Source organism: Sus scrofa, chromosome 10, assembly GCF_054392235.1.
Source record: "Sus scrofa isolate SSC_HxYL_T2T_F1_AM1 chromosome 10, Sscrofa_HxYL_maternal_Yorkshire_Landrace_v2.0, whole genome shotgun sequence".
NCBI lineage: Eukaryota > Metazoa > Chordata > Mammalia > Artiodactyla > Suidae > Sus > Sus scrofa.
Window position 1 is genome coordinate 75,410,432 of NC_139392.1, and position 12,862 is coordinate 75,423,293.

General features: G+C 39.0%; 1 protein-coding gene across 4 annotated transcripts in view; it reads right to left on the reverse strand.

Annotated features, from left to right (window-relative positions):
- The window catches only part of ANKRD26 (ankyrin repeat domain 26), a 101,179-nt gene that overhangs the window by 34,570 nt on the left and 53,747 nt on the right, over positions 1-12,862 (reverse strand). For all 4 annotated transcript variants that reach the window (XM_084980259.1, XM_021064872.2, XM_021064869.2 and 1 more), the window contains 3 exons: positions 9,732-9,899; positions 7,390-7,423; positions 6,450-6,591 (listed from right to left, as the gene is read on the reverse strand). In XM_084980259.1, the coding sequence (XP_084836385.1) occupies positions 6,450-6,591; positions 7,390-7,423; positions 9,732-9,899 (344 nt within the window). The remainder of the gene's footprint in view (positions 1-6,449; positions 6,592-7,389; positions 7,424-9,731; positions 9,900-12,862) is intronic.

Consider the following 12,862-nt stretch of genomic DNA (forward strand, 5'->3'; position numbering starts at 1 on the left):
GCGGCTCGGATCCCGAGTTGCTGTGGCTGTGGTGTAGGCTGATGGCTACGGCTCCAATTAGACCCGTCGCCTAGGAATCTCCATATGCCGCAAGAGAGGCCCTAGAAAAGGCAAAAAGACCAAAAAAAAAAAAGTATTTTGAACTGAACAAAAATGAAGACATACTATACTTCAATTTATGGAATGCTGCTTACTTACATGGAAATTTACAGTACCGAATGTCTACATTACAAAAGAAAAAAGGTCTCAAATGAGACCTTAGCTTGGCTTCTACCATAGGAAAATAGTAAAAGAGGAGTTCCCGTCGTGGCGCAGTGGTTAACGAATCCGACTAGGAACCATGAGGTTGCGGGTTCGGTCCCTGCCCTTGCTCAGTGGGTTAAGGACCCGGCGTTTGTCGTGAGCTGTGGTGTAGGTGGCAGACGCAGCTCGGATCCTGCGTTGCTGTGGCTCTGGCGTAGGCCAGCGGCTACAGATCCGATTCAACCCCTAGCCTGGGAACCTCCATATGCTTCGGGAGCAGCCCAAGAAAAGACAAAAAAAAAAAAAAAAGAAAATAGTAAAAGAGCAAATTAAACCCAAATCGAGTAGAAGAAAGAAAATAATAAACATCAAAGATAGGAGTTCCCGTCGTGGCTCAGTGGTTAACGAATTCAACTAGGAACCATGAGGTTGCGGGTTCGATCCCTGGCCTTCCTCAGTGGGTTGAGGATCTGGCGTTGCCTGAGCTGTGGTGTAGGTCGCAGATGTGGCTCAGATCTGGTGTTGCTGTGGCTGTGGCGTAGCTCTGATTAGACCCCTAGCCTGGAAACCTCCATGTGTGGCGGGTGCGGCCCTAAAAAGAGCAACAAGACAAAAAAAAAAAGACAAAATCAACGAGAAAGAAAAAAAAACAATGTGGAAAAATCAACGAAATAAAATGTTTTTGGAAGATGAATAAAAGTGATAACCCTCTAGCCATCTGGTAGAGAAAAAAAGAGAGAAAGTACAGATGACCAATTTCCAAAATGAGTAATGTGATATTACCACAGATTCTACAGACATTAATAGAATGACAGAGTAATTTTATAAATATTGCATGAATAAATGTGACAACTCAGATGAAGCGGGTAAATTCCTTGAAAGAGAGAAATTACCAAAGCTTAATTAAGAAAGAACAAATAAGGAGTTCCCATGGAAATAAGGAGCTCAGAGGAAACAAATCTGAAACACATCCATGAAGACCCAGGTTGAATACCTGGTCTCGCTCAAGGGGTTGGGGGGGGATCCAGCCTTGCAGTGACCTGTAGTATAGATGGCAGATGTGGCTCGGATCCCGTGTTGCTGTGGCGTGGTGTAGGCTGGCAGTTGGAGCTCTAATCTGACCCCTAGCCTGGGAACTTCCATTATGCCTTGGGTATGGCCCTAAAAAGCAAAAAAAAAAAAAAGAAAAGAAAAAAAAGAAAGAAAGAAAAGAAAGAACAAATAAGCTAAATAGCCCTATATCTAAAAAAGAAACAGGGGAGTTCCCGTCGTGGCGCAGTGGTTAACGAATCCGACTAGGAACCATGAGGTTGAGGGTTCGGTCCCTGCCCTTGCTCAGTGGGTTAACGATCCGGCGTTGCCGTGAGCTGTGGTGTAGGTTGCAGACGCGGCTCGGATCCCGCGTTGCTGTGGCTCTGGCGTAGGCCGGAGGCTACAGCTCCGATTCGACCCCTAGCCTGGGAACCTCCATATGCCGCGGGAGCGGCCCAAGAAATAGCAACAACAACAACAACAAAAGACAAAAAATAAAATAAATAAATAAATAAAATAAAAAAAAAAAAAAAAAAATAAAAAAGAAACAAAGCCCTAGTTAAAAGACCTTCTCACAAAGAAGATTCCAGGCCCAAAAGACTACACTGGTGAATTCTGTCAAATGTTTTAGGAAGAAATAATCCCAATTCCACACAAACTCTCCTCAAAAAGAGAAGATAAGAAATATGTCCTGGAGTTCCTTCATGGCTCAGTGGTTAATGAACCCAACTAGGATCCGTGAGGATGCGGGTTCGACCCCTGGCCTCGCTCAGTGGATTAAGAATTTGGCATTGCTGTGAGCTATGGTGTAGGTCACAGATGCGGCTTGGATCCCTCGTTGTGTCCTAGGCCAGTGACTGTAGCTCTGATTCGACCCCTAGCCTGGGAACTTCCATATACCACAAGTGCAGCCCTAAAAAACAACAACAACAACAACAAATAGAGAGAGATTTGTCCCCACTTGTTCTATAAAACTAGCATCATGCTGAAACCAAAACCAGACAAAGATATTACAAGAAAAGAAAATTAGCTCATGAAAATGGGGGTAAAAATTCTCAATAAAACAACAGCAAATTAAATCAAAAAAACACCTTAAAAGGATAATTGGCCCAAATGGGGTCTATCCCAAGAATGCAGGGTTGTTCGAATATTTAAAAATCAATTTATATTAATCACCATATCAACAAACTAGAAAAGAAACATCATGTGATCATATCACTAGATAAAAAGAGGCACTTGACAAAACTCAACATTTTTTCCTGGTCAAAACTTCTAGCTAACTAGGAATAAAAGGGAACTTCTTTGATATGATAAAGATCTATGATGATCCCACAACTAATAGTATACGTAATTATTTAAAAACTGAATGCCCTTCCCAGAAGATAAGGAACAAGACAAGGCACAGCTTCTTCTATAGCTATTCAGCACAATACTAGAGGTTCCAGCCAGTGCAATGGGGCAAAATAATGAAACAGAAGGCAATGGAGGGGAAGTGAAGAAGTAAAACTGTCTGCTAATCAGCAGGCAACATGGTTCCATAACAGGAGTTAGCTAACTCCACTCTGTGGGCCAGGCTGCTTGCTTTGGTACATACACTTCCCATGAAATAGAGGCATGTCCATTAATTTACGTATTGTCTGCGCCTACACTCATGGTACAATGGCAGAAATGATTAAAGGACAGAGAATGCACTGGCTGCAAGTCTTAAATATGAACTATCTTTAGTAAGATAGTTTAAGAAAGAAAAAGCTTGACAACTTTGACTATGTAGAAAATCTGAGAAAATCTACAAAAAATCCACTGGAACTAAAAAAATAGTCTGGAAAAGCTGGAAGACAAAGAATCAATAAACAAAAACAAACTGTATTTCTTTTCTTTTCTTTTTCTTTTTTTTTTTTTTGGTCTTTTTAGGGCCACACCCACAGCATATGGAAGTTTCTGGGCTAGGGGTCAAATCAGAGTTACAGCTATGGGTCTATAGCACAGTTCGCAGCAATGCCAGATCCTTAACCCACTGAATGAGGCTAGGGATCGAACCTGCGTCCTCATGGGTACTAGTCGGGATTGTTATCACTGAGCCATGATGGAAGCTCCCCAACTGTATTTCTACAATCAGAATAAACAATGAGAAATTAAAATTTAAAATATACTACTGTGATACAAGACATTAACAAACCAAAGAATAAAAACCATATGATTCTCTCTCAATAGATGCAGAAAAAGCCTTTGACAAAATCCAACACCCATTTCTGATAAAAACCTTTCAAAAAGTGGTCATAGAGGGAAACCACCTCAACATAATAAAGGCTATATATGACAAACCCAGAGCTAACATGATTCTCAATGGTGAAAAGCTGAAAGAATTCCCACTGAGATCAGGAACAAGACAAAGATGTCTGCTCTCGCCACTACTATTCAACATCGTTTTGGAAGTCCTCGCCACAGCAATCAGAGAAGAAAAAGAAATAAACAGAATCCAAATTGGAAAGCAAGAAGTAAAACTACCACTATTTGCAGATGACATGATACTAAACCTAGAGAATCCTAAAGACTCTACCAGAAAACTGTTAATAGCTCATCAATGAATTTGGCAAAGTAACAGGATACAAAATTAATACACAGAAATCGACTGCATTTCTATATACTAACAACAAAAGATTAGAAATAGATATTAGGGAAGCAATTCCATTTACCATCACATCAAAAAGAACAAAATACTTAGGAATAAACCTACCTAAAGAGACAAAAAACCTGTACTCTGAAAACTGTAAGACACTGATGAAAGATAGCAAAGATGACACAAACAGATGGAAAGACATACTATGCTCTGGGATTGGAAGAGTCAATATTATCAAAATGATTATACTACCCAAGGCAATCCTCAGATTCAATGCAAACCCTATCTAATTACCAAGGACATTTTCACTGAACTCGAACAAAATATTTAAAAGTTTGTTTGGAAGCACAAAAGACCCAGAATAGCCAAAGACATCCTGAAAAAGAAAAATGGAGCTGGAGGAATCAGCCTCCCTGACTTCAGACTATACTACAAAGCAACAGTCATCAAAACCATATGGTACTGGCACAAAGACAGATATACAGATCAGTGGAACAGGACAGAAAGCCCAGAATTAAACCCACACATCTATTGTCAACTAACCTATGACAAAGGAGGCAAGAATATACAATGGAGAAAAGGCAGTCCCTTCAATAAGTGGTGCTGGGAAAACTGGATAGCCACATGGAAAAGAATGAAATTAGAACACTTCCTAACACCATACACAAAAATAATCTCTAAATATATTAAAGACCTAAATGTAAGACCAGATACTATAAAACTCTTAGAGGAAACCATAAGCCAAACACTCTCTGACATAAACCACAGCAATATCTTCTCAGATCCACCTCCTAGAGTAATGACAATAAAAACAAAAATAAACAAATGGGACATAATCAAACTTAAATGTTTCTGCACAACAAAGGAAACCCTCAACAAAATGAAAAGACAACCCACAGAATGGGAGAAAACATTTGCAAATGAAGCAACTGACAAAGGATTCGCCTCCAAAATTTATAAACACCTCCTGCAGCTCAACACCAAAAAAAAAAAAAAACAAACAACCCCATCAAAAAATGGGCAGAAGATCTCCAAAAATGGGCACAATTCTCCAAAGAAGACATACAGACGGCCAAAAAACACATGAAAAGACATTCAACATCACTTATTATTAGAGAAATGCAAATCAAAACCACTATGAGATACCACCATACACCAGCCAGAATGGCCATCATCAAAAAGTCTACAAACAATAAGTGCTGGAGAGGGTGTGGAGAAAAGGGAACCCTATTATACTATTGGTGGGAATGTAAATTGGTGCAACTACTGTGGAAAACAGTATGGAGATTCCTCAGAAAACTAAACATAGAATTACCATTTGATTCAGCAATCCCACTCCTGGACATCTATCCAGAGAAAACCAGGACTCAAAAAGATACATGTACTCCAATGTTCACTGCAGCACTATAAACAATAGTCAAGACATGGAAACAACCTAAATATCCATTGACAGAGGGGTGGATAAAGAAGATGTGTTGCATATACACAATGGAATATTACTCAGCCATTAAAAGGAAAGAAATACTGGCATTTTTAGCAACATGGAAGGACCTAGAAATTATCATGCTAAGTGAAGTCAGTCAGACAGTGAGACACCAACATTATATGCTATCACTTACATGTGGAATCTAAAAAAAAAAAAAGGACACAATGAACTTCTTTGCAGAAAAGATACTGACTCACAGACTTTGAAAAACTTAAACAATTTCCAAATGAGACAGGTTGGGAGGTGAGGGGATACACTGGGGGTATGGGATGGAAATGCTATAAAATTGGGTTATGATGATCATTGTACAACTACAAATGTAATAGAATTTATTGAATAATTTAAAATTTTTTTAAAAAGAAATACATATACTATTTATAATTGCACTAAAAAAAGAAATAAAGGTAATCTCATAAAAGATGGAAAAATCTATACACTAAAAAGTACAAATTACTGAGAAAATCAAGGAAGATCTATATAAATACACAAATTTTGTTCAAAGGTTGAAAATTCAATGTTGTTAAGAAGTCAGTTCTCCCCCAGATTAACCTATAGATTCAACATAATCCAAAACTAATTTCCCAAAGACTAGCAGATTTTCCTAAAAGAATGACAAGCAGATTCTAAGAGTCATGTGGAAAGAAGGGTATAAAATGGGTACAAGATTGCAGCCTTTAACCATAGAGCAAAGTGAGCAGCAGCTGGATTTTAAGCAAGGGGGCAACATGACAAGACCTGAATTTTTTAAAAATATATAATAATTATGGTTAAGTATAAACCAAGGCTCCAGGAGATGGAATGATAGGGAAAAAAGTTCTGAGGTTACTTCAGAATTCTAGGAGAGAAATGATTGAGGATATTTCAGTATTCTAGAAGGCAAATGATAACCTGACCTTGAGTGCAGGCACAGGAGAGAAGCAGAGCCAACAAAAAGCACAGTGAGACAAACAGCACAACACATCCAAGTTCCACCATATCTGTGTACACTAGACAAGGTGTGAGCATATATATATATATATATTATCACTACAGTATGCACAAAAAGGCTTTCTATTCATACAATGGTCCTACCTTTACACTCCATGCCAAGTTGTTCAATAAGCAACATAGAATTCTTATAATTGGAGTATAGCAACTCACAACCCTCGGAAGCTGTTTCAGATGACTGAGTTAAGTCATCAAGGTCATCCACAGAATTAATTTGCTCTTTGACCTACAAATAAATCATAATATTTCACAATGTCCTCAAAATATTTATAAAATATGCTGTGAACTGAGATAATAAATATCTCTCTTTTTATGAAAGCAAAAACATAGACACTTCCTAAAAGAACTGAGTTTTATCAAAGGATAAATTTATCAATAGTGTTTCTAAACTTTTTTTCTTTTTTACAGCTGCACCGCATCAAATCAGAGATGGAGCTGCATGCCCACTTCACGGCCATGGCAACACAGGATCCTAGTCACATCTGCAACCTGTGCTGCAGTTTATGGCAACACCGAATGCTTAAACCACTAAAGGAGGCCAGGGATTGAACTCTCATCCTCACAGAGACAACAGTAGGACTTTAACCCACTAAGCCAAACAGGGACTCCTGTTTTCTTCAAAGTAAAAACACCTGTTTTTTAAATGTCTCTACAACAAACGAAGATTTTCTCTTTGTTTTCTTTTTAGATTGTGCCCACAGCATGTGGAAGCTCCTGGGTCAGGGATCAAACTCATGCCACAGCAGCAACCCGAGCTGCAGCTGTGATGCCAGGTCCTTAACCCAGTGAACCACAAGGGAACTCCACTGCTTTTCCACTAAACCTTTTTTTTTCATATGCACACATAGCATATGAAAGTTCTGAGGCCAGGGACTGAATCCAGGCTGCAGCTGCAACCTATGCTACAGCTGCAGCAACGCCAGATCCTTAACCCACTGTGCCACATAGGAACTCCCTCCACTATACCTTTTATAAAGTATTTTTTACTACAGGATTATTTTTTATAATTAATTTTTTACAATACCTTGTTCTCTTCATTAGATGTTTTCTTTGCAGGCCTGAAAAAACAAACCATTCTTTTCAGCCAAATACTAAATATTTGAAATACAATGAATACCTAAACCCACAGTTTTTTTAATATAAAATCTTTGTAATGGCAATTAATATTCTATAAAAAGGATTAAACAATAAATAGAAAGAGTAACACTAAAGGACAAAGAAAACATACCAATAATAATATTAACAAAAGCATTAAAGTTAGATCAAACTGACAAAGGAAAAGGAAAAACATAATGGTATTTGCATTATTTAACAGGAAGAACCATATCAGAGGTTTTTGTTGTCATTTTCAATAAAAACTAGCTTTTATGACACTAAAACCTATTTGGAAAGTATCACTTAAGTCCTCATATGAAACAAATCCTTTTTTAAAAATCATGATCTTAGTTTTTTAAGGAGTTACCATGCAACTGCTACACATTATTATAAGCACTTTACATGTCTTAAAGACATTTTAATCCTCACAACAATTCTGGGAGGTAGTTAATACTTTACACAGAGAGAAAATGAGGCACAGAAGGCTAAGTAATTTGCTCAAGACCAGACTGCTGTTTAGTAACAGACCCAGCATTCAATCCCAGGAAATCCCCCTTTTTTTTTTTTTTTTTGTCTTTTTAGGCCCACATCCACAACATTTGGAGGTTCCCAGGCTAGGAGTCGAACAGGAGCTGTAGCCGCTGGCCTACACCACAGCCACTGCAATGCCAGATCCAAGCTGAGACTTCGACCTACACCGCAGCTCATGGTAACACCATGATCCTTAACCCACTGAGTGAGGCCAGAGACCGAACGTACGTCCTCATGGATGCTAGGCAGATTCGTTTCCACTGAGCCATGACGGGAACTCCAAATTTTTAAGTGTTTGAAAATAATATGATAGCAAATGAATCTATATTATTATTTCATGTCGTTATAATTACAAATAATTTCCTTTTTTTTTTTTTTTTTTTTTGTCGTTTGTCTTTTTGTTGTTGTTGTTATTGCTATTTCTTGGGCCGCTCCCGCGGCATATGGAGGTTCCCAGGCTAGGGGTCGAATCAGAGCTGTAGCCACCGGCCTACGCCAGAGCCACAGCAATGCGGGATCCGAGCCGCGTCTGCAACCTACACCACAGCTCACGGCAACGCCGGATCGTTAACCCACTGAGCAAGGGCAGGGACCGAACCCGCAACCTCATGGTTCCTAGTCGGATTTGTTAACCACTGCGCCACGACGGGAACTCCAACAAATAATTTCTGATCTTGCAAGCGTTTTTAAAAATAAAAAGACTTTAGACCTAGGCAATACTAGAAATCTAATTTCAATAGATTTGTGTTTTCTAAAGAAATTCATCAACAGGCATTCATTCACCTACTCAGATGTTTATTTATGCATTTACTATATATTTATTGAGCACACAATGCGTGTTAGTGACAGTTTGGGCACAGGAGGCGCGGCCTTTATCATTTAGAACTTTATAACCCAAAAGTAATACTATTAATAGACTGTGATAGACTGTTAATAGTCTGTTTTTCTATTTATATAAACAAAATCCTCCCCTTTTCCCTAGAATCTACTCAACTATGAAGTTAGTATAGTCTGATGTTTTAGAGAACCTCACAAAATTATAGCTACTCATGATGAAATTATCAAAGATTGTGTAATAACTAGAATCATCAAGAAATTATTAAATCCTATTCAGTATGGTCTATGTGTTTGTATATTTATGACTTTATTTATTCATTTATTTTACTTTTTGCTTTTTAGGGCCACACCCAGAGCATATGGAAGTTCCCAGGTTAGGGGCTGAATCAGAGCTGCTGGCCTACGCCACAGCCACAGCATCACCAGATCCGAGCCGTGTGTGTGACCTACACCACAGCTCACGGCAATGCCGGATCCTTAACCACTGAGCAGGGCCAGGGATTGAACCTGAAACCTCATGGTTCCTAGTCGGATTCGTTACTGCTGAGCCCCGACGGGAACTCCTAAAAACTCCCATCTTAATAGAAAAAGAAAGAAAACTTCCTCAAATTCCACATTCCTCTTCAGTCACCACCCAGTTTTCTATTGCCTTTCCTAATAAATACTCTCCAAAGGGCTGTTCATGCTTATTCACTCCATTGTAGGATCCATGGGGCCTATTCATTAAAATTACTTTCAGTCAAAGGCACTCGTCCTTATCTTAGACATCCAGCAGTGTTCACCTGATATAGTTGAGCATTCTCTTGCCTTGGCCTGTATACTATGGCATGCTATTTTATTTCCGGGACAAGTATTCACTGCTAATATTTTTTCACCTAGAAATAAAGAACTTGTAGAACTTACCTGCCATCATCCTGATCTATTTCACTTAAGCTGCTATCATCATTCATGTGTAGTAAACCACCAGTCGGTGAATCAGCCTTCTCAAATACTGGTGTAATCTCAAGTGTTTCTGATGTCCATTTTTCATTTTCATTTTTCTTTACGTCCTTCAGGTATATGCCAGGACTGCTACATTTAAAAAAAATCCATTAAAAAGCCAATGTTGTCTAATAATTCTACTGATAAAGAATAAAAACGATTTTTGTAAAATTCCAGTTCTTACCCATCTCCAGTCATTTATTAATTCATAAAACAGTTATGAATTACCCACCATATGCAAGGAAATACAACTTCTTGTTTCAAAGACAGACAATTATGACACAAAGTAATACGGAAGAGCTGACATATGAAAGTTGGAAGTGAATGTAAGGAAGGCTTAACACGAGAAGTGAAATAAACAGAGGAAGTCATGAGGATAAAAAAATGGGAGAAGGTCATTCTACTTAGAGATCAGAATGTGAGCACAAAGATTAGGCACATGACATCTAGACTTTTTCTAGGAACTTGAAAGAAAAGCACAAAATACATGGAAGGGGGAGGGAAAGGGAGGGCCCCGGAGTTTAGGGTTAACAGGTGCATTTGGAGTGGATGAGCAAGAGATCCTGCTGTACAGCACAAGAAACTACATCTAATCACTTGTGATGATGGAGGATAATGCGGAAAAAAAGAATGTATATAAATGTATAACTGGGTCATGTCGCTGTATAGCAGAAATTGAAGAACACTATAAATCAACTACAGTAAAAATTTTTTAAATAAATTGGAGATATCTTTTTAAAGAAAAAAAAAAAGCATGGAAGTAAGTAGAGAGATGAGTCTGGAAAGAAATTCTGAAGAACCTCAAATGTTACACTAAAAAGCTGGAGTTCAGAGTTCCTGTCATGGCTCTGCGGTTAACAAACCCAACTAGTATCCATGAGGATGAGGGTTCAATCCCTGGCCTTGCTCAGTGGGTTTAGGATCTGGCATTGCAGTGAGCTGTGGTGTAAGTCACAGACACAGCTCCGATCCCGCATTACTATAGCTCTGGTTTAGGCCAGCAGCTACAGCTCTGATTGGACCCCTAGCCAAGGGTGAGGCTCTAAAAAATAAATAAATAAATAATAAAAAAATTAAAAGGTAGAGGTCAATGCCTAAAAGCAATGACTCTTAGACCTGGGAGCAATATTTAGATTTGTACCATAATTTCTTTTGCTTTTACATGTAATATGCTTCACTTAAATGATTAAAATAACATGGGACACACATAATATGAAAGAAGAAGTCAAGGAAGTATCTTTTTTGTGTGTGTCTTTTTAGGGCCACACCCATGGCATATGGAGGTTTCCAGGCTAGGAGTCTAATCAGAGCTGTAGCTGCTGGCCTACACCACAGCCCCAGCAATGCCAGATCCAAGCCGCATCTGTGACCTATACCACAGTTTATGGCAACACTAGATCCTTAACCCACTGAGCAAGGCCAGAGATCGAACCTGCGTCCTCATGGAGGCTAGTCAGATTTGTTTCCACTGAGCCACAACAGGAACTCCTCAAGGAAATATCTTGAGGGGAAAAAAGGCCAGGGACTCATTTTGAGCTACAACTGATCCTTTAACCCACTATGCCAAGCCAGGAATTGAACCTGAGCCTCTGCAGTGACCTGAGCTGCAGCAGTCAAGTTCTTTTTTTTTTTTTTTTGGTAGGCAAGAAGTAAGATTTATTAAGATAGGACGCTTGTGAGAGATGCAAGAGGGCAGGTGAGGAGGCTCTGCTGCAGTCAGATTCCTAACCCACTGTGCCACAGCAGGAATCCCCCAAAATTTACTTTGAAACATCTACATGTTGGGGTGACAGCAGTTTCATGGCCCCAGCAGTTTTGAGCCCCACCCCCAACAACCACCCATTTGAAATTCATCCAAGAATAAAAGTGGCTTTGTGGGAGTTGTGGGATCCAGCACCACACACAAATGGGCCTGGAAAGGGCCCTGCCCACCTGTGTGGATAGTAACAGGCATAAAGACCACCTCCCAGGTGTGGACCCTGCATGCCCCATGAAGTGGCTCCAGCTACTCTTAGCCACATCCATACAACCTCTGGAAAACACTGTCTTAGATAATCACCCACAGATGAGAAAGCCTTTGTGGAAATCTGGGTTTCCAGCAGAGAAGTTCCAGCACACCACTGGAGCAAAAAAATACAAGTTTGGACAGACTGGAGAGAGCAGTTATATAAAGACTAGAAGAGGTGACTGTTCCTTCAAAGCCAAAGACAGCAATGCAAAACTTCAAGGAACATGAAAAATCAAGAAAACATGACACCACCAAAGGATCACAATAATCTTCCAGTAACAATCCCCAAGACATGAGGATCTGCAAATTACCTAATTAAAGAATTCAAAATAGCAGTATTTAAGGAAACTCGGTAAGCTACAAGAGAACACAGAAAGACAACCCAGTAAAATCAGGAAAATAATATACACAAAAAATGAGAAGTTTAACAAGTGATATAAATAATTATAATTTTTTTTAAAAGCGACCAAATGAAAATACTGGAGCTAAAGAATACAATGAATGAAAGGAAAAAATACAACAAAGAGCAATGACAGCAGAAAGGATCAACAGAGGAAAGAACCTGTGAGTTAAGAGATAGGAACTTTGAAATTATCCAATCAGAGGAGAACAAAGAAAAAAAGGAATGAAAAAGTGTCAAGAAAGCAGACATGAATTACCAGGTACCATCAAAAGAAACATTTCATTTCTGCAGATAAGACAGGGAGAAAGGTGAAGAGAGGGAGATGAAAAGATAGGGAGCAGGAGGCAGAAAGCTTATCTAAAGAAAAAAATGGCTGAGAACTTCCTAAACCTGGGGAGAGATTTGGGTAGACAAGTTCCTAAAGCTCACAGATCACCAACAACCCAATTTAAAGTAATTCCTACCACAAGACATTATAATAAAACTGTCAAAAGTCAAAGATGAAGAATCTCAAACGCAGCAAGAGACAAGGGGCTTGTAAATTATAAGGGAAGCCCCATAAGTTTCTCAATGGATTTTAAGAGAGTAGGATAGGAGTTTCCATCTTGGCTCAGTGGTTAACAAATCTGACTAAGAACCATA